This window comes from Elgaria multicarinata, chromosome 9 (assembly GCF_023053635.1).
Source record: "Elgaria multicarinata webbii isolate HBS135686 ecotype San Diego chromosome 9, rElgMul1.1.pri, whole genome shotgun sequence".
In the NCBI taxonomy this organism is placed as follows: Eukaryota; Metazoa; Chordata; class Lepidosauria; order Squamata; family Anguidae; genus Elgaria; species Elgaria multicarinata.
In genome coordinates, this window is record NC_086179.1 from 67,206,525 (window position 1) to 67,229,218 (window position 22,694).

Here is a 22,694-nt window from a genome sequence, read left to right on the forward strand (position 1 = left end):
ATGATGCTTAAGGTTCAGAATAAAATAGGCTGTCATTTGTACTTGCTTCAGAAATATCAGATATAGTAATGTTATGCTTAACTTTCTATGCATGAGACAAAAATATAATTTAAAACCTTCAATATCGTCTGCGTCATCTAAACCAAGTTCTTCCATTAAATCTGAAAGAAATATAGATATAGATATATGTCAGCTGAAAATGTTATAAAAGATTTCCTCTCCCACCGCTCTGCAAATAATTTATCCTAGAAAGCATTACCTGATTTTTGCTTTTCTCTGGCTTCTGTCCCCTTTATAGGATTAGGAGTAGCATTATTTTCCCAATTTGTTTTAGCAATCCTTGGCTACAACAAAGATAATCCAACAAAGAGGAATGTTAAGACATCACAATATTTAAATTAACAAGACAATACATTTTCTGCAATGTAAATATAGAATAGTATTTACCTGTAAATCATCTGATTTCCCTAGGAAATGAAAAGAGGAAAATTAATTGCCTACATAATAAGAATGCTGCAATTTGCAGTTACTATTAATGTATTAAACATTTTGGAACTGGTTTCATAATTTTGAAATCTGCATGTGTGTTCATTCCTATGCAAACATACTTGGGAGTAAGCACCATAGAACACAATAACACTTGGGAGTAACTTTGCATACAATTGTTCTAACTGAAAGATTTTAGTAATTTTGGCCTCCCTGATAAGACAGTTCAGTTTCCAAGTAAAAAATGACAAAATAAAAGAATGTAGTGGAATAAAGATAATATTTCTGCAATGATTATCCTACATATTTTATACACGATAGTCTCCCGTTTCTAAAGCATTTGTAAAATATTTTATGTAGGTATGTATGTCAGAAATAAAAAAGAAAACAGAATTGTGCAGAAAGACATTTATTATGGGCTTACCACCACATGGTTCTTCTGTAATACTGTGCATTTGTGTTCTAATTTTGGCAGGAGATGTAGGCAAGGAACCAATAGTTGGCTTTCTGGGGCTTTCTGAAGTACACTATTGAAGCAAAACCAAGACAGATACAAATCTTGCTCAAGTTTAACTTTTCAACAGAAAGAAAGTGAATTTACTTCTATGCAACAGGAATTATCTTTTACTACAGAGAATACAAATGTATTCAGATACTTAAGACTTTAGCCCTTTACAGGTGTTCTAATCAAGTGATCAGTCAACATGCAAGCAGGAGGAATGTACCTGCCCCACCACTCTCATTTCCGTCACCCTCTATATGCAGAGAGTGACTTTCTGAAGGAGATATCCTCTATCCATGAAAGCTCTTCGTGCAATTTCAAACTGAGATTTCCGGGATTCTGGAAAAACTGGATCGAGTCTCAGTTTATTGCCCTTCATCCAATCCATTACTGCACCCAGGCGCAGATTCAGAACACCCATTGCCCCATCCATGGATGTGATGAAAAGGAGAGACGGAGCTAGTCGTCATCTGCATGTCAGTGACACCTCAGTCCACATTTCTGGATAACGTCCCTCAGCAGTTTCATGTAGATTATGAACAACATGGAACTAAAATAGAGCCCTGTGGAACCTTATACCTGCCAGGAGGCAGAGCAACAATCCACCAATACCAACTTCAAGAATTGGCCATCCAACTAGGAGCACAACTGCCACCATCTTCCAAGCCCTTTTTCAGGAGTGGCCTAATTATCACCTCCTTTTAAAAGGTGATTGCTACCTCATCTCTTAGGGAGGAATTTACAACTTCCTGGACCCAGCTGAACATCCTCTCCCTATTAAATGTAATAAGCAATAAAGGGAAAGTGTAGAAATCCCAGTGATCTCCACGGATCTATTCTACTACTACTAACTCTGGACCCAACCCACTACGTTGAATTTTAAGTTAGGTATTTTGGTAATTTTACAGGACCTAACAACAATTAAATCTGGATTAACAACTCTAACGAATTGTATCTTGAAGTGGAAGAAGTATGTCTTCTGAAGACAGGAGACAGCCAAATCTTAAAAGACAGCCAAATCTTCATACCCAGCTGGTGATAATGTAAATAAATGAATGAATAAATAAATAAGTCTTAAAGTAAAAGGTTTTTTTTAAGCTACTATGTGTAGTTATCGTAAAGTAATCTACCTCTGAATCCCAAGGAGATTCTGTACCCTTCTGCTCCTCTTGTTCATCCATTCCTAATGTTGATGCAGCTACAAAATAAAAGACCAACTAAATTTTCTTTACAAAATATTCAATGTTGATTTTTGAAAAACTGCCAGATGATAGTTTCATTGCAAAAAATGCCATAGGTGAGCTTTGAAAACAGCTATTTAGAGGCTGCTGTGTCATTCCATCCCCCATGGTTGTTTGCATACCTCTGCTATTTTGGCGTTCCTCAAAATGTCCCCCTTGCAGCTCTGAGCACACTTTACAGCAATTACCAAATTATCAATAGGCTTTTCATAAAGTATGATACATTAAGATTGTAATCCTAAACACACTGTAGAAAGCCCAGTGAACATAGTGGAACTTCTGAGAAAACATGCAAGGGATTGCTCTGTAAGAGTTGGAGGTATCTGATTGGGGGGTAGAACTCAACAAGCTTTTGTCTGTTCCATCTTCTGCCAGCTGGTCCAACTCAGCATGCAATGAGTCGGGCCAGCTGCCAAAATGTCTGTAAAATCTTATTTTTTGCCTAATAGTACATTTGTACAAATTTCAACTGCAAATTGCACAAATTCAAATAATTTGTGTAGATTTTGGGTGAAGATTGCACAAATTTGTACAATTACAGTAATACAATTACAGTAATAATGAAAAATTTTTCAAAAATAATGAAAAATTGTGAAAATTACAATTGAAATTTGCACAAATTATGTAAATTTGCGCAATTCGCACAAATCTCCATTTATGCATTTTACAGTCAAGAGAAAAAATGCATTAAAACTCCCTGGACTTCAGGAAAACCATACAGCTTGGCTCGCATAAGCAAGCCTAGCTGGGGGCACCACAGATGTCCAGTAAGCCCCAAAAGGGTCAGATTTCCCAGCAATGGACATCCCTATGTTAGAATAGCATTGACCCACAAACACAAAAGATTGTCTCTTGACTTTCTGATACTTGCAACTACAAAATTACTGCAATTCAATGTTACAAATACATGAGCTAAAGAAGGGAGAAAGCAAGCAGACAATAATTTCAAATTATCTAATTTGTACTATGGATTTAGTAAAGTAGACACTTGTACCCTTTCCAACAATGCCGCCTTGTGAGGGATTCTGATTATGAGAGTTCCCATTGCAAATCAAACGTTTGTCCACAGCAATTGAAATGTTTTGATTTTCCTTTTCGCCATCTTCTTCCTCATCTTCCTCTTCCTCTTCTTCCTCCTCCTCCTCCTCCTCGTCTTCTGAAGATACTTCCTAACATAAGGATCTACATTAATTCTTTATATGGTAATTGTTTAATGTAACCTCCTGATTATTTTTTTAAAATAAGAAGGATCATCTACCTTCAGATAAATTTTGTAGGATTACGGCTGCAATCTTATACCTACTTCCCTTGAAGCTAACCCTATTGAAAGTATATAGGACTGTGCTATTAACTACATTTTCACAGGTGAAACTAAGAATGCCTTTCTACTGTCAGTGCAGTATAGAATAAATGTCCTTTTAACAGCAAATGTCCATTGTGGATTATGAATAATTTCTACAGTTCTGATTACTTCCATTATTTTATTAACCAACAATAAGTTGTTGTTGTTGTTAATATGCCCTTTTCCACTACTGAGTTTTCAAAGTGGTTCACGATTAAAAGGCAAAGATTATCATCCACAACTATCAAAATGGTAAAGCCACCCTGAGAATGACTTTAGAAGCAAATCTTAAAGACTGGGTATGCTCAAAAGGAAGAGGTGAACCTTCAAGTAGTTGTTTATTATTTATTTAAAGGATTTTTATTCTCCCTGCCCCTTCAGCCAAAAAGGCTCAGAACTGCTTACACAAATAAAATATTATAGAAAGAATTCCAGTCCCAAACCAGCCCCTTGAATTATGCCTTGAAACAAGCTTATAGACAATGCAGATTTTTTAAAGCACTGACAAAATTTAATCACCTTATCAGTTACCAGTTTTGCTGCTCTCTTCTGAACCAACTAAAGTTTCTGAACAGTTTTTAAGTATAGCATCATGTATAATGAATTATAGTAATGCAACCTGTAATAATACATAATTATGTAACTAAGATATAACTGTAACGTTCATGGATTTTAAAATTATTTTAATTATTTAGCTGAAGTCCACCCTTAACTTTTATTTTGCTTTACTGAATTTATTTTCCCATCACATTAGATTCACTTACTTTGATATCAGGTTGAAAAGTTTTCACATTTTCTTCCTCACTATTCTCATTTTGGTAAACTTGTGTTTCATATATTGCTTCTTCTGGTTCTTTTGACTCCAGGCGTTGTTTCTCTTTAATATTTTGATAATCCACAACTTCAGGATTCTTAGAATTCTGTTCTTTAGTGTTGCGTTTTTCAAGTTCTGACTCTGACCCAGCATCATCATCCTTTTCAATGGAATCACCCAGATTTGAATTCATACCCTTGTTATGGTTGCTACTTAGGAGAGATGAAAATGCAGCTCCTGCTAATGTTGTTGCTTCAGAAGTCTCCAATGAAGAAATAACATTTTTGTGAAATCCTTTTTGGTTCTCATATACAATTTCGTTATTTGTCTCACTGCCCTGGAATTCATCTGGATTCTGAAACTGATCTTCATATTTATAACTATTTTCCTTTTCAAATGAATTATTGGGTAGTTCATTATTTAACCTGCTATTAGCTGTATTTTCATCTGCACATTCATAATGCCCAGCAATAAAAGACACAGGAATATCACCAGATTCTTGCATTTCTTCATTATGTGCATCATATATTTTATTATTACTATTATTTCCTTTCCCCTCACATTCATTATTGGCAAAAGCTTCTGTCCCTTCTGATTTTTTAAAATATTCCTCTTCCTCATTTTCTATCTTGTCCTGACTTTCTACTTCTATGTTTTCATCCTCCTTTTCTTCACTGAAATCATCTTCCATTTCCTCCTCTCCCTCTTCTTCTTCATCTTCTTCTTCTTCCGCCTCCTCCTCCTCTTCTTCTTCTTCCTCTTCTTCCACCTCCTCCTCCTCATCTTCCTCTTCATCAAATTCCTCCTCCTCATTGCTTGCAGAAGAATCTTTTGGATCATTCAATTCCTGCTTATTTGAATTAACGTTTCTTTGAAGTCCTGGTTTAACTTTTTCTTTCGATGATTTATTATTTTCACTGTCATTGTCTTCACAAAACCATATGTGGGTATAAAGATACACATGATAAAACAAATAACTGATTGAAATGTTGTATTAAAGATTATTACCTGCTTAAAGCCCAAGTCAGAAGTCATCAGGGAATGTTTGGAAAAGGAGCCAGGTGAGGAATGGACGGGATGAGGGAAGGATTTAACTTGGAACAAAGGCTTAGGAAGGGACTGATTGAGGTCCTCAGCTTCAAAATTTGATTTATTTTGCTGTGAACTGTCTATAGGTTCTTTTCTTGCAATGCTACTTTTCTCATCTACTACATCAAAATACAAAACATACACAAAACATTAAACACAGAAGAAAATAATAATTAAAATTCACATTTTACATCAGCAAGCAATATAATACTAAACCTGTTTTCAAGAAACTTACTGTTTTTCTTCAATTGCTGAGAAACATTCATTAGCTGAGCCAAACTTGGTTTTTGTGGTTTCTGGAAATAAACGTTTAAGCATTAAGATTTAGCTCTATCAACAACGTACACATTACATTTTTATCCTGCTCTTCCTTCAAAGTGCTTAGTCTAAAGTGCGCTCTAGTTTGCTTTCAGTGATGTAAGCTCTGAGTTTTCTTTCTATCTGAGCTATAGCCTTTATCCATCCATTTCATTGCCCCTAGCTCCTTGGAAAACTAAGGAGCCAATCTAAACAGATCAGGGCAATTTTATCAACCATTTGGGGGCATTCCCATATTTCAGAAATTCTCTAGCGATTTGACATTAGCACCAGCCCTGTCAACAGGAAACTCCACTTGGATGATCAGGAATCGTCTGGATCCATCTGCCTCCAGCGTCTACCATCATAACTGTCTCCTCACCCTTGCAAGTTCAACAGTATCTACAGAGCTCAAAACTTTACCTTAGGACTGAAGTCTAATTCTTCCTCTTCCGAAGAAAGCCAGCTGTCATCATCTGTTTTTCCAGAATCTCTTAAAAAACATAAAAAATAAAAATAAAACCTCATTCCATTTAATGGAACTTATTGAATTAAAAATAAATTTAGAGTCTTACTTTACTGAATCTCCAGAAGAATGGTCATCAATAACTGTTTAAAAAAACACAGTTTTTAAAAAATCAATAAAGATACTAATAAGCAGTTTTTATAAGGAATTTCTATGTTTAAAGGTTTTTAAACTACAGGACAATTAAGGCTGAAGCATTATTTTATAAAAAGTCTAAAAATATGAAGTCAAACTTTCTAAAACAAATTAAAACAACTGCCTCATGCACTTTTGGTCACATTTAGAAACTAAATAAAATTTAGCAAGCACTGAAAAGAAAGCAGGTTTTTGCACACATTGTAAAGCATATTACTGCTTATGGTATTGGGAATGGTGTGAATGTACCACCATTTAGAAATTGGCATAGAAATCTATAGTCAATAGTACTCACAGCTATACCTGAGTAGAAGCTCCTATGTAAACATGAAACTGCCATTCAAGATTTTTCCGTTACATCAATGTCAAGTTCTACATACATATTTCTATGTAGAAATATTCAGTCTTTAAGACTGAAATACAAGCTTTGCATTCACAGCTATGTGAGAGCCACCATGGAGAATTTTTGCGCAATCTTCACAGTAAGCAGCTACCCAAGCGTATGATCAGAGCACTTCTATATTAACAAGTTGGAATGCTTTCACAGGAAAACCAAAAAGATTATGTGGGCCTGGTACAAAAAAATTGTACCCAGCCCCTAGCTTAGTTCTCCTTATCCCTGTACTCAGACTTTAACAGATGTGTATGTAATCCTACAAAGCTTTTTTGTTTTTTAATCACAGCAAAGGGTGTGATTTTAAAAGTGTGGTTCCTGGTATCTACAAGGTGAGAAGTACAATATCAACAGGCATGACCATAAAAGACAAGCGTGTCCAGAACAAAGCAAAAATATACATGCCCCTTTCCTCTGAACAGAGGATCACATGGAATGAGAAGAGGAGAGAGGTTTTCAAGTCTTTGCCAAGCTGGCAGTAGGGTTTACTTCTGCATGTCCTGTTTGCTTGTTGCCCAGTAGTAATACATTGAGTGACTCCTGTTTGGCCCCTTGGTCATTGGCCTATGGGGGCCCTCTGTGTCCACTTCGTGGTGTTTAATAACTACGTAAAACCGGTGGAAAAAGGCATCTGTGGATTTGAGACTGGACGCCATCAATATACAGATGACCCACAGTTCTATTTTTCCTTTTCACCGGATGTCAGGAAGATATTGGAGATCCTGAACCAATGTCTGAAGACAGTTATGGAAAGGATGTGGGCAAATAAACTGAAATCTGATACAGGCAAGTCAGAGGTGTGGTCTTGCTTTAATTATCCTGCTTCCAGGAGAAGTTTAAGAGAGATTTAAAAGAGGGGGGATTTGAGGGGTCAAAATCATTTTGTTTGAAGAAGTATTATGTACTAATGATGAACATCTTATTGGTAAAGTATATAAACTGTTCTTACAGCTGGACAGGGAGAAAGAACAAATGAAGGACTGTATGGTGAGATGGGAAAACAATGTGGGGCATAAGATTCCAATTGAATTATGGAAAAATATGTGGACAAAAGGTTTAAAGTACACATTAAGTACCAGACTAAAGGAAATTTTTTATAAGATGACGTATAGACGGTCTATGTCTCCATCAAAGTTAGCGAAACTATATAGTGGTTGTTTGGGGGACTGTTGGAAATGTGAAGAACAAGAAGGAACCTTTATCATAGGTGGTGATCTTGTAAAAGAGCAAAAGCATACTGGGTTAAAATACATGTATTAATGCAAAAATGTTTAAAGATAAACATAGAAATGAAACCAGAATTGTTTTTGCTTGGACTCGGGGATGATCAATTTAAAGAAAAGATATTGTTATTTGGTGACAGCGGCAAGACAGTGCAATATTGGAAAAAAACACAAGTACCAACAATGGAAGAATGGCTCCTCAAGGTAATGGAATTGGCGGAGATGGCAAAATTAACAGCGCTAGTACATGAAAGAACAATAACCTTATATTGGACTGGAAACTTTTTATTGAGTATATACAAGAACAGCAAAAGGATGATTTATTTGTTTGTGGGTTTTATATATAATCTGTACCTTTGCCTTTGATATATATACATTAGCTTGTTGTTATGAAATTCGTACCTGGTAATATCGAAACAACGGGTGTTTGCCGTCTGACATGAAGATCGCTTTAAATGAAATATAGCCTTATGTATTGTGTTTATTTTACTAGATGTATGTGTGGTGTAGTAGTTTGTAGTGTTTCTTTTTTGTACCTTCCTTACGTGTCTGTTTTTTAGAAAATAAATAAAAGTATTAATTGGAAAAAAATATTATCCTGCTAATGTGTTTTTGTTATTGTTAGTTTCTTTTAGCTCTCCGTAATTAATTATGTCTTTCTGCCATGATTTTACCATGTATATCCTTTTTAATTGTTGCAAGCTGTCTCAGGAACCATGCTGAATTTCTTGTGATGGGTGCAGTTTTGAGCACTCACACTATCACAATTTGAAATGGCTAGAGCTTCAAGACTTTTTGGAGAATTCTCAGAAAATGTTCAGGGTTTGAGAATTTTCCAAAGCTCGGAAAGTTCCAACCTGGGGAAGTGCTTCTCCTGCAGTGCCAGCCCTCTTGTCTGCCACTCCCACATCCACCCCAACATTACTCGTTACCGGGGGTGGAGGGAAATGGCATCAAAGAAGGCTTGCAAAAGTTGAGTGCTCTTAGTCAATTTCCTGCTCTCTGCACTGGAAACTTCTAAGTATGTTTGAACCCTGGTCCACAGGAATTCTGGAAATAGTGCCCCCCCTTCCTGGAAAAGTCAGGAAGATTAAAGAACAACACTACACTTTCCAGAGGAGATTCTAAGCACCCTCAAAATGAATTAGAAGATGCTTAGATGCTCACTCCGGACAGTATAGTTTTATTTCTCTTGATCAGTGGGTAGATTAGAAGACTCTTCAGTTGTAGACTTGGTTATAACCTCCCTCTCCCTCTGTCTCTCTCTCACATACACTGATAAAATTGTGAAAATGTGAGAAATTAAAGGGCTTGTACCAAAATTCACAGCAAGGATGTTAGGATCAAATGAGGAATTAGAATACCTCCAGACAAAGCTTTTATCCTGCAGTTGTCCTGCCCTTAGCACAGATTTTTGTGGGAGGTCCAGACAATGGCATCTTCCACTCTTATCCCTCCCAAGTTTCCCCAGCATTACTTCTGTCAACCTTGTTACCAAGATTTTTTTTTAAAGAGGACGAGACGGAATAACCGCACAATACTTTTTGATTAGTAGTCATAGAAGCCCTTTGGAAGCACCTTTTCTTTCTGAAATTCTTATCTCTCCCTAGTCCAAATAAACATGGTTTCCCTTGTATATTTCCTATTGTGCAAGGTGATACCACTATGGGTGTGTTAGTGTCATGCCCAGCCTAAGTCCAACCCAGGATGACTTCTCCTTGGACAAGGAGCCAGCTGGTGCAGAGTTGGACTCCATAGGGCAGATGGGAGGGGGCCTGATTCCAATGAGACCCCAGACAATACACCAGGCACATCTACCTGTGGAAGGGCTTCCCAACACACCTGCAACTGATGCCTCAGATGGGAGATTGAACTTCCCAGGCCCCCAGATGCCAACTAGAAAAGGTGCAGGTGACTGACTATTCAGCTACATCATGCACTTTAAGGCTCAAAGGAACTAGGCTCTCTGGAAATGGGGGGGGGGAGCCTTAATGGCTGGACTAACTAGTTACAGATGGGCCTGGGTGGGATCTGGAGCCTTTGTCTCAGGTTAGATCCATGTAATACAGAATTATCCATCTAATTAACCAACTTTGGTGAAGACTAAGACACCAAGGGATAAAAAATATAATAGGTGAAATGCTGGCATTTCACTTATCCATAATTAAAAGAAATTGCAGCTATGGAGGAGTCCAATCAGGACTAGTACTATGGCGCACATGTGTATGTGTGAGACTGTGTATGAGAGAGAATGTTTTCTCCCATGCCGTGGTCCCAACAAAAATTGGTGCCAGTACCAGTTTCTCTCCTAAGGAGGAATAGGAACCAGGGTGGGGGATAAAGTTTTATCAGGAGTAGAGCAATGGGGGAAAGGTTAATGCTGTCCCTGCATGCAGCAGTCTCAATTGTGACCTCCCCCACAATCATCACGTTTGGGCCTAATTCCCATATCAGCTTACTACAGATTGCCTTTCAGGGTTACAACTAAACTATGGACAGTTCTAAAAGCAGTAAGCATAAACTAAAGTAGGATGTCTGAATTAAAACAGAAACATCTAAACAAAGGATTACAGATTTGACCCTTGGAGACAATTATACCTTTCCCTGAATCTCCTGCTGTCTGGTTGAGCGACTGCTGCATTTCTCTATCTATTCAGGACAAGGCATGGAAGGAACAGACACAAATAGTGAATTCATAAAATTATTACATACATAGGAACGCAAAGTCACATGAGAGCAAGTAACAATTTAATCAATGTAGATATCATACTGAAAAGCAAAACACAAGTTCAAGAAAGGCAAGTCATCCAGCTGACTTCCACACTAAGATATTGGAATTTTCTTCCTCCTCTTGGAATATTAAAGCCTCCCACAGGTACACATAAAAATGAGTTTGGAGAGACTTATTATTACTGATCACCATATTTATAAAAATGGAAGAATTTTCCTCCAGGTAGATTGGCTATGGCCATTCCATGTAGGATGTAACTTTCCCGTGAATTATCTAGAGCTATCACTTCTAAATATAAGAGCAATGCACCATTTTGCTTGTAATATATGTTGATATTACTGTAACTGTGTTGGATTACTATAATGTATTCTACATGTCACATTTGAAGAGGACCCAAAAGCTTCAATTACTGCAGAACTTGGCTAACAAAAATTTAACTGGTTCAGCCAAGTGGAGGAACGTTACTCCAATTTTGAAAGAGCTACATTGGCTGCTTATTTGCTTCTGAGACCAATTCAATGTGCTTCTACATCTTTAAAGCCGTAAAAGGCTTGGGGGTCAAGTACCCAAATGCCTGAACAAGCATCTCCCTATATACCAGCCTGGTCATGCTTTAAGATTACTAAGAGGGCATTTTCTTGTAGTAGTGCCCTGACTCTGAAATACCTTTCCAAACGAAGTATGACTAGCATCAACATTACTGCTTTTGATGCCAGGTTAGGACTTTTTTTTATTTGCCCTGGGATGTTGTCTCACTTTGCTTGTAGTTTTTAGTGTTTTGCTGTCTTAGCCTGCAATTGTTATGAAGGACACTGTTTTATTGTACTTATCTTTTTTACATAATGACCAGGTTTGCATGTAATGCCAGATAACCCAGTTAACCTGGACAGTGCACTTGCTCACGCCCACCTCAGCCCTGCCAATTCATGGATGAAATAATCCATGATTTGAAGTTATGTGCGAACCTGGTCGTTTTGTATGTTTGCTGAACATTGGCTTAAGCGTGGTTCAGACATATGCTAAGTAAAGTAAGATATTCCTGCCTTACAGTAAAGTTTTATAGGGGCCTTATAGGGGCCTTCCCACTCTACTATTCTATGATTCTATATCTACTCAGAAGTAAGCCACTTATGTGGGTGTAAGGACTGCACCCTCAGAGTGGAAAAGAGAACAAGCCTAGATTACTTCCTTGGCACTTCTAGTGTTATAATAAATTCTGACATGCTGCAGACTTTCCCCAAAGCAATTAATAAGTCCCAGTCAAGAAGAGAGCAACTTTTATTCATTTTGATAGACAGTAACAATCCTGTTCACTCCTTTGAATGGTAAATGTATGGGAGAAAGGTTAAACCCCCCAAAAAGGATATACATACTATCACACTTCATAAGAAAGGAACCACAATGATACCAGGTGAAAAACACCAAATCTCAGTCCAAGCAGAACTGAGATGAGCAGAAAACAATATCCAATGAAAATTTTGATGAAAGAAAGATCCAACCTAGACTCCTCCAGCCTGAAGTTACTTTCTTTGAGCACTACTCTTTATCTTCTCAGACACTTGCAAATACTGCCAAGAAACAAGGGCTTTTGCTCAACACCAAAAGCTGTCACCAAGATCAATATGCCACCAGACCTTCAAGTTTAATTGCCATCTCTCATTGTAGAGTGACTCCAGGGCTTTGTAAACAGGTTTATCTAAACACGCTTACAAAACCCTTCTCAGAACTTTGAACATACCACATGAAGCTGGGAGTGCGGAGATATTCTGAATGTGATTGTATGAATACTCAAATCTCCTCCCCACTTTTGCCCTACTCGTGCTGCAGGCAAACCACTGCATAGCACTTGCATCAGTACTAAATCTTGTCATAACAGCTATATGAAACCTCCAGTTTCAGTGACACTATTCCACTGAATATCAGTTGCTGGGAACAACAGCAGGAGAGTCTATTGCCCTCATGTCTCAAGGGTGGGCTTTCCATAAACATCTCTCTGGCCACTGTGAGAAACAGGATGCTGGAATAGTTAGGTCTTCGACCTAATCCAGACTAGGGCATTCCTTATGTTCTTACTATATAAAATCATACCTTCTTTATTTGTGGCAGGTGCACCAAACATAATACCAGTAATTCCAGCTTTTTCTGGACTGCTCAATACAGACAGGACTTTTTGATCATCAGTCGAATCCTCTTCTCTATTTTTCATTTTGGAATATTCAGCAATATATTGAATAAGGCTAATGGGGAAAAACAATACTTTAACACTGAGACAATTTCAGATTTTTAAATATATAGCACTCTTTAAAGATAATAAAAATACACCCCAAACCAGAAGAACAAGTTAAACCCAGTTCTAGGAGAGATGTCCTAACTTTTTACAGGGTTTTTTTTAGGGGGGGGGGCTTCCTACAAATCAACTCTCACTTGCCAACCCAACCACTTTTTAAAACAACAAAACAAAACAAAATCTAGCCATGACTAATGAAACTCAAACTATTGGTTTCTTGGCTTGGGGCAGGCAAAAAAACAATGTTGAGAATACGTTGCACAGTTCCCAGCTCTTCGATTAATGGATAATCTTACTAATACAATTTGGGAAGCTTTAGAAAGAAAAACTTACATAGGATCATCACTAATCATAGCATAATCCTTGGCTGACCATCCACTTTCATCTTTATGGAGAACATCTGATCCATGTAGGAGGAGAACATTTGTTATATCACGTCTTTTATTACAGGCTGCAACCAACAGTGGAGTTCTGAAACAAAACGAAACAGGAATGACTGCAGTTAACCTGTTCATTTAACTTGATCTTTCATCACTGCGGTTTTCATATATTGGAGTTTAATTACATAATTCTTTGTTGCAAAAAATGGAACAGAATATCCTTTCATAATATTCTAATATATTTATCAAAACCTGATTGTTAGCTTTGCTTTAAGAACTGGTTTTATGAGTTTCCATTTCTTACAAAACCACCCATTTGCAATACTTTAAATTTAAGAAGTAAAAAATGGGACTAGGAGTAACAAGACAGAACAAAACTTGTATAAATCAAGTCACAGCTCTCCCCACTCTTGGGACTGAAACTAAATGGGGACGGAAGAGGCAGCGCCAAGACAACTGATGCCCTCTCAGTGGAGCAGTTCTCTAGGCGTCAATGCATCCTTTGCCCTTGTCTCCATAGCATCAGGGACACACACCCCATTGCCCCGTTGTTATGGAAATGATGGCTACAGAGGGGTGCACAAGGATCCGTCCTTCAGCTGTGACAAGGCGGACGGATCCTTCTGCATCCTGCGCCCATTTGGCAGAAGAGAAGGGGAATCGGACATCGAAGCATCTCTTTGTGGTGGCAGGAGAGATCCTTGGGTGCCCGATTACCCTTCTCTTCTGCCAAATGGGCACAGGATGAGGAAGGATTCATCCTCTTTGTCACAGTTGAAGGACGGATCCTTGTGCCCCCCCCACCCCCCTGGATATCAGAAGATGGATTTCTCCCATGGTTGGACATTGCATATCCAGCTGCTGGAGACATCCTTGGCCCCCAACCCTGCAATCCAATTGGGGATCGGCTCAAGGGGAAGGAAGGGGCTCCTTCTATCTCGAGCATGTCCCTGGGAACACATGGGACGCCACGATCAGTGGTGGCCCACCAAGGGACAGCATGTGCCCATGCCAGGAAGCGCTTGGGGAGCTGACGGTCATGGTGCCCCACCAAGAGACGGCATGATCGACAGCTCCCCAAGCGTTTGCTGGCACGGGATTATTTCTCCCTGTTGATAGAGCCCCACTGGGCTATGGCTGCAGGGGGTTCTGCTGCTCTTGCCTTGCGACTCTGTCGGCAGGGGAAATAATCAACGGAGCCCACCACACGACACGATAAGCAACGGTTGTGCATCAAAACAGCTCTGCAAACCATTGGTTATCTCCGTTGGTTATTTTTTCAAAATAACCAACCGTGGAGTGGTTTTTGCCCAACAGACAACATGTTAGTCAATGGTGGATTATTTAAGCAATGGTTGATTAAACAGTCCACCGTTGACTAATGTGTCATCTGAACTGAGCCACTCTGAATTGGAAGATCAATACCTTTTAATAAACTTTTTCAGCTGTATGAACATCTACATCTGAGTTCAATTATCTGTGGGAACCTGCTATTACAGAAGTTTAGACTAGGTAGCACTTCCATCTCTAACTTACTAGATGAATCACTTAAGTTAAGGACGGCAATAACAAAAAAGGCAAAAGGGAGAAGCTCACAGAAGACTGCTTTTAATAAAAACTTAAATCTAACTCCCAATTCTAACAAACTACTATGTAACTGCACTTCTGAGTCACAGTAGCTTAACAATTTTATAATAATTCAACAGAACAGAAAGAAATCTAAGTCTTAAATCATGAGTGGGGGGAAACCCAAGCCCTCTGCAAGGCAAAGGCCACACCCATGATGTCCTGGTCCCAAGCCGAAGTGTTGGTTGGAGTTCCTCCAGTCAACACTTCAGTTACGGAAAGCCTGCACGCAGCACAGCCACCCCAACTGTGGCACTGGCTGTTGTTGTGATGTTGATGATGTTGATGATGATGATGCATTGCTTCCACCTCAAAATTTGTGCATTGCTTCCACCTCAAAAATCAGTCTCAAAGTGACTCATCAAGAACCTGGCCAGGGAAAGCCAATGAGCACCATGGCTCCAGCTGGAGAAGCACTCCTCCAGGTGGCACCTCAGTTGGAGACCTGGTTTCACTTACCCCGTGACTTCCCACTGCAGAAAATGCAGGCGAGGCAAAGCACTTAGTGCGCCACTAGCCCATCGAATTGGGACAACTAGTGGCACACTAAGAGGAATCTGTTCTGTTGTTCCTGATGATATATGAAAGATAAGAAGCAGGGTTTCCTGCACAGGACAGGAAGGAGAAGGGTTGGGACCTGTAGAAGAAGCTTACATGCTAAATGGGGAAACCCTGCAGGTTTGAGGTTTCTCGTCCCTGCCTTATAGACAACCATTAGGTATCTTGGCTACTAATAAACAAGCTCTCCAGCACATACCTCTGGGCCTGATATGTTGTGGTAAATGTTCATAAGAAGACTAAGATAGGTAATACAGACTTGCCCCATTCACTTTAAACAGGATGCCACAGTAGGTACATCAGTGCAAGCTACTCCTGGCAGCAGGGTGGTGCATTTCTACACAATTTAGATGTAAGAACGTTTCTTTTCATAGCTACATTTTACTTGGACATATAAACTGGCAAGTGCCTTAGGTAATTTTTTAAAGGAGAATCTTGCCTACATTGCAAGTAAAAACACAAAGTCAGTACTTCAGGTTAATCTCAATATTAATCCAGTTACAGTAGACCCATTGAAATGGACAAGCATGTCATAAGAACATAAGATGAGCCTTGATGGTTTAGACCAAGGGTCCATACAGTTAAGCATTTTGTTCACACTGTAGCCTACCATCTGTCAACCAGGAACCCCCAAGCAGGATATGACAGCAACAGCACCTTCTCGCTTATGTTCCCCAGCAACTGGTGTACACAGGCATACTGCCTCTGATACTGGATCATTAACTCCCATTCATTTCAATAGCTTTACTCTAACTAGGACTACTGTATTTCTTCGATTGTAAGACGCCATCGATTGTAAGACGCACATTAATTTCAGTACCAACAGAAAAAAAGCTTTGATTCTAAGAATAATAATCGCACCTGCGATTCTAAGACGCACCCCGTTTTTAGAGATGTTTACATGGGGAAAAAAGTGCGTCTTAGAATCGAAGAAATACGGTAACACTGGAGTCAACCCTTGACTAGTATCACAACACATGAGATACTATTAAATGAGGGTTACATGCAGTTTGATCACCATGAGTATAAATTGCACAAATGCATCCCCAGATACAATAGAGGTATCTCCATATGATCATAGCAGTTACTCCACATACTAATCTCTATCAGAGCAAAAAGAGATATACAGGGTATGAAGCTGCAATTTTATACACATTTACTTGGAAGTAAGTCCCACTCAAGCGAATAGTACTTGCTTCTGAGTAGACATGCATAGGATTGCACTGTCAAAGCTGGTGCCACAGCTTGCTGACACATTCTTAGTATCACAGACACAGGATGGATAACTGCAACCAGTTGATAAGGAGCTCTTACATCCAGGGAATAGACATTCTCACAGCCTATTCACCTGTCATTTTTATCGGGGATGGAACTGCAACCGATTACTTTAGAAATAATTCTGTTATCTTTAGAGAGAGCTCAGGTAAATGATTCAGACTATACCTTCCTGACTTATCTGTGGCATGTACAGATGCTCCTTTTTTAAGAAGAAACTCTACCATTTCTCGATTATTTTCAGCAACAGCAACAATTAACGGTGTACTCCCATCCTACAAGCAGAAAAATAAATTAGAAGACATGTACTTCATACACATATTTTTCACAAATAAAATAAAATCTGATTTAATATGCAAGGCTTTGTTGATGTGCCACTTCATTTACAGAAAGACGCTAAGAAAAACAAGGGACAATTCAACAATCAATTTGATATATCTAGAAAAGAAACAGTTATAAGCTCTAATAGATCCCATTTTTCCTTAATAAAAAAGATCAAATTATTGATCTTTAAGGAAGCTGTTTAAATACTAACAATAGAATTCCAGCTGTATTTCAAAGTAATTAAATGCACTTCAATTTTGCAAAACCAAAAGAAAATATAGAGAACCTTACAACCGAGAAATCAATAATCAGTGGTATGATTGATGCCAAGCCCACTTCTCACAAATTATTTTAGGACAGAAACCAACAGCTTGCCTAATACTCATACAGTTTATTACAGATAAAATATCGATATATATCATAGCAATGTAGCTATTATTATTATTAGTAGTAGTAGTAGTAGTAGTATCCTGCCTTTTGCCCAATACTGGGCCTCAAATATATGGTCAGAAGAAACATCAACTTTTTAAACATGTTAGCTAGCATAATATTTTTTTTCATAAGGGTAGAGCAGGGAGAAAGGGCAACAAGGAGAGATGCTGATTGAAAGCACTATGAGGCTCAACAGGGCTGTTACCCCAGGCTAGAATGCATAATGGCAGGCAAAATGTGGCAGAACATAATAGGTATGGACCAAAGAGAGAATTGCTTTGCTCAGATCAGGCAACAAGGTTGTTGAGAGAATGAGCAACATGTTTGTGCATGCAGCCTGTACGCTCTCACTTCACTCCTCCCATCATGCAAGCAGATAAACAAGCCAGGAAGGAATAGTTTCATGTGACATATGAACCCGTGATTATGATTAATGTGCCCAAACAAGCCAGGATTTTTAAGCCAACAACAAACTTACAAATTCTAGCTTCTTTGTGTGCACCACAATTCCAAGTTCAGATGTCAAGTAAAGCTCTTTCTACCTGGTTTGTTTCTTCACTCACACAAAGGGAGGTGTGAAGCAGGAGCCAATAACTGGTGTGCACCAGCATGCAGCTTGTTCACTGTAGTTTATTAAGACAGATTTTTTGGCTTATCTTTATGTGCAAATCTGGCCAGCGCATAGAGTATTATTTCCCTTCCATAAACTTATTTCAACATTCAAGAGCATACAGAAGCAAAAATATCTTGACCTATTTTAAGACATTGAAATTATTGTAGTTTACCGTATTCTGTGCTTCAATATGAGCTTTATGTTCAAGCAGATGTTTTGCTATAGAAATGCTAGAATTACAGGCAGCGAAGTGGAGGGCAGTGTTATTGTCTGTGTCCTCAAGAGTAGGGTCTGCTCCATGCTCAAGCAAGTAAATTGCACAGAATTCCTGCTGGCATTGCACAGCCTGTAACAATTAAGAAGAGTAAGTTAGGTCCAGAGATTGTTAGTGCATCCAAATAATTAAAGCTGTCAAAATTAAATGCATCATAATATAATAGGAACGGGGAACCTCCAACCTGTGGGTCAACTTGGCCAGCCAGCTCAACCCATCTTGACTGCAGTGCATTAGACAAGGCTCCTCCCTGAAGCCCAATCCCCTAAAGGCTATTGGAGAGGCAGGTTCCCTCTGTAAATTCCAATCATTGGACAGAAATAACAGAGGGCATCCATCTCCCTACTACCTTTGTCCACCCCGATTTCCTCCACATTGGGGGAAGCAGCAAGACAGGCAAAGCCACCCCGATTGAGGCACTGCTGTATGGAGGTGCTCCAGCTGCCGCTTCAGCCAGGAACTGTATAATGTCATGGGGTGTGATCCCACCCTGTAACTTTGTTCCATTAATGGAAGACTGGTTGTGGGGCCATCCAGCCTTCCAACCATAAATAATTCCCCAGCCTGCAATATAAGACCTTTTTCTTGCAATCTTTAGTTATATTCAACAATAGTAATTTATTATATTGATAGTTGGTACTAATACAGACGTTGTAGTCAATTGGTATTTTCATGTAGATATGCTATTTATAAAATTTCAGTATAATGTTTCATACATACCTTCATCAGTGGAGATCTCTTGTCATTATCACAGATATTTACTTGGCATTTGCTGTCTACCAAGAAAGTAACAATATCCGTATATCCGTTGGCACAGGCTAGGTGCAAAGCAGTTCTGAAAGGTATACCATTATATTCAATCAATACATAATTTAGAAAAACATTTGGTTTTTCCCTACACATCATTTAATGGCTTAAACTTGGGTTTGTCCCATTTTATCCTCACAATGACATACAAGTAGGGTGGCCAAAGGTAATGTCATAGAATTGGAAGAGGCCATTTAGGACATCAAATCCAACCCCTGCTCTCACCCAGAGAGTTCATAGTTTATGTCCAATCCTTCATTCACTACACCCTATTGACTCTCTAAATTGACTATTTCTGGCAATCAGTAATAACTTAAAGTTTTTGACTTTAGTTGCATTCCTTTGATTCTTACAACACAGGAGGAAACCCCAAAGAATAAACAGACATTCCAAAATCAGTTCTCACAACAAAACCCTAAAGAAGTATATGTCTATGTTATGTCTATTTGTTTACTTAGAAATAAGTCCCACCAAATTTTCCCCACTTTGGAAAGTAAACAGTGTTTTGCAAGGAAAATGTCAAGTTTCAGTAAAGTCCAACACTGCAGAGAGTATCTTAGTGTATCCTATAGTGAGCTGGTTAGTGAGAAAAAATTGTGAACTTCAGAGTTCCTAAACACTATTGGTAGACCTGTGTAATTTGGCTTAACAGGCAGCTCCATAGTTAATTAAACAGGCTTTCACATTGAAGCTGTTTTGCCCAGTCTTATGATCTCATGAAGTGAAAGAGATAAGGCTGTTCTTCTCTCTCTCAGTACCCCTGTTTCTGGGAGGCTCTCCCCATCCCTTCTCCTGAATCTGGCCTGTCAGCTCCTCAGCTTGGGGAGAGAAAATGATAAAATAAAGCAGGCTAGTTTTGGTCTCCGGTTTCACTTTAAGGGGGAAATATGCACAATACTGGCTTGGAGAACTTCTGTGGCCTAAGGAACAGCTTATGTCTATCGTGCCACCTCCCCCCATCGATAGACATCCAGCTGATATTTACAACTGTGGCATAGTGGGGTTTATTATCAAACTTTGACTAGGAGACCCAGGCACAACTCTCTTGCTTATTCACGAAGCTCACTAAGTAACCTACCTCACAGGGCTGCTGTGAGATAAAATTGGATAATCGTGTGTTGAGCTTTTTGAAGAAAGGGTGGGATGCCAAATAGGTAGGTAGGTAGGTAGGTAGCATAAGTATAGAGAAGTTACTCTTAAATCACACATTAATGGTTAATAGAGCTGTTCACACAAACCCCTCTCATGTTGAAAGCACATGTAAGGGGGTTAGTTGCATCAGCTACCACCCCCAACCCCATATTCAGTAGCTGTGTGAAGTGGCCTATGCACTTACATCGGGAAACCAGGATTTCCCCTCGCATTTGTTTTATTTTATTTATTAATTTTTTATATTGCCCAAATAGCCAAGGCTCTCTGGGCAGTTTACAATTAAAACCATAGCATACAAAAAGTCAAAATTTAAAACCTTAAAAGTTAAAAAAATACCATATAAAACCAAAATAAGTTATAGTCCAGGGAAAGCCTGTCTGAAAAGAAGGCGCGTGACATGGGTACATCATTCAGTAGGTGCCTACAGCCCCTTTGCATGGTTGTTGAATGCATGGGTGATACATACACCAAGGGAGTGCGGCTGGCCAGTGTGACCCTACAGCCCTCGCCTTCTCTCTCACACACACACTTTGTTTCAACTTATGATGGAGCTCGTGTGAAACGCCATTCCACGTTTCCGGCCCATTGATGTGATTGCAGCCTAACAGCCCAATCCTATACGTGTCTCTTCGGACGTAAGTCCCACTGCGTTCAATGAGGCTTAGCCCCAGGGAAGCGACTATAGGATGGCAGCCTAAATTTCCAAAGCCACAGCCCAATGAGAAGGGGCCGGGAGGGCACGGCTCGTGTGGACACCAACAGGGACTCGAGCCCACCTGTCGCATTTATCCTGCTCGTTGAGGTCGTGCTTCTGCAGGAGCTGCCGGAGTTCGCCCACGTCTCCTTCGGCCGCCGCCCGGTGCAGCTTGCCCAGGTCCTTGCTCCGCACCTTATAGCCGCCGCTCGCCGCACAGGCACTGCCAAAGGAGGCGGAGGGCCCGAGCCGGGCCGGGGACGGCTGCTCCTTCCTTTTCCTCCCCAGCCCCAAGATCTTCTTCATCTTCTTCATCCTCCTCCTCCTCAGAAAGGCCGGGGAAGGAGAGGAGGCGCTTGAGTCACGGCGTCGGCCGCCGCCACGAAGTCACTCCGGTGCCCACCATGGTCTCGCCAGGGAACAGCATTGGCGCCTGAAGAGGGGGGGTGGTGGTCTAGCGCTGCCCAGATACTGGCCCGGCGGAGGCCGTTGAAACGGAGTGTCCCGTCAGAAGAGGAGGAACCGGGCAGCTCCCACTCGTCTCGTCAGAACTGGGGCGGGGGTGAGGGGAGAGAGAGGGAAGCGCGGCGGGGCGGGGAGGCGGAGAACGTGAGGGAGAAAGAGAGTCTACGCTAGAACACGGCAGCCAAGGCAACGGCTCCCCCTGAGGGGCTGCTACGCATGCGCACTCAAGCCACTTCTGAAGGCGCATGCGCGATCTTCACCGCTTTTTCACCCCCTCGCTTCTCGTACGCTTCGAAACGAAGGGTTTTAAGAAGCAGCCGTTTGTGATTTCCAGCAACAGCAGTGGTTATAGTCCAATGTTAGTCCTTAGAGTAGACCCCTTGACTAATGGGACTTAAGTTAGATTGCTTGAAGTCCTATTGTTTTCAATGGGTCTACTCTAACCTTAGCTACAACCCAATCAGTGGAGGCTGGTGGCTCGGATTTTGGTGGAGCCGTGAGTCCATTCTGGGATTCAATCACAACCAGTGAAACCTCTAAAAGAGCAATCTAGAGCGCTGAACATATTATACGCCTCTTGCGCATTTATATCTTGTAAGACACATAATGACATTTGTTGCAGCATTTTGGATAATGTGGAATAAAAAGCAGGAAATAATAACTCTATGATAGCAGTTTATAGAATGTGTACTGTGCCCCAACAGTTATCAGAGCACTTCAATACTGCTATAAAGCAGCAGTGTGGATCTAGCCCAGGTTCAAGCAAGGAGGAGCTCATTGTATACCGAAGATAGGGGTTACATAAGATAAACCTCAATGGGACTTCCTTCAGACATTCATTCACACAATGCACAAGCACCACCTCCACTGCTAGGCTAGTCTGGTAGCATCTTCAAATTGCAGCAAACGCCACTCCACCAACAAGTCCTAACCAACTGCTGTTGGTAATACTTGCTTACACTTGCTGCATGTCACTGCATTATTGATCTTGTCTCACTATTCTGGGATCCTTGTCTATTTCCCCTTG

The 22,694-nt window shown here is 39.9% G+C and overlaps 1 protein-coding gene across 1 annotated transcript in view; it reads right to left on the minus strand.

Annotated features, from left to right (window-relative positions):
• LOC134403678 (ankyrin repeat domain-containing protein 26-like) overlaps positions 1 to 21,517 on the minus strand; it is an 84,242-nt gene extending 62,725 nt beyond the window's left edge. Inside the window, exons 1-17 of the mRNA XM_063134055.1 lie at positions 21,285 to 21,517; positions 19,270 to 19,384; positions 18,448 to 18,621; positions 17,075 to 17,181; positions 13,401 to 13,538; positions 12,869 to 13,017; positions 10,648 to 10,698; positions 6,347 to 6,380; positions 6,195 to 6,264; positions 5,710 to 5,770; positions 4,336 to 5,312; positions 3,224 to 3,377; positions 2,119 to 2,186; positions 911 to 1,013; positions 448 to 467; positions 260 to 344; positions 117 to 161 (exon numbers count right to left, since the gene is read on the minus strand). Coding sequence (XP_062990125.1) covers positions 117 to 161; positions 260 to 344; positions 448 to 467; positions 911 to 1,013; positions 2,119 to 2,186; positions 3,224 to 3,377; positions 4,336 to 5,312; positions 5,710 to 5,770; positions 6,195 to 6,264; positions 6,347 to 6,380; positions 10,648 to 10,698; positions 12,869 to 13,017; positions 13,401 to 13,538; positions 17,075 to 17,181; positions 18,448 to 18,621; positions 19,270 to 19,384; positions 21,285 to 21,517 — 2,584 coding nt within the window. The remainder of the gene's footprint in view (positions 1 to 116; positions 162 to 259; positions 345 to 447; positions 468 to 910; positions 1,014 to 2,118; positions 2,187 to 3,223; positions 3,378 to 4,335; positions 5,313 to 5,709; positions 5,771 to 6,194; positions 6,265 to 6,346; positions 6,381 to 10,647; positions 10,699 to 12,868; positions 13,018 to 13,400; positions 13,539 to 17,074; positions 17,182 to 18,447; positions 18,622 to 19,269; positions 19,385 to 21,284) is intronic.
• Positions 21,518 to 22,694: the final 1,177 nt, after the last annotated feature.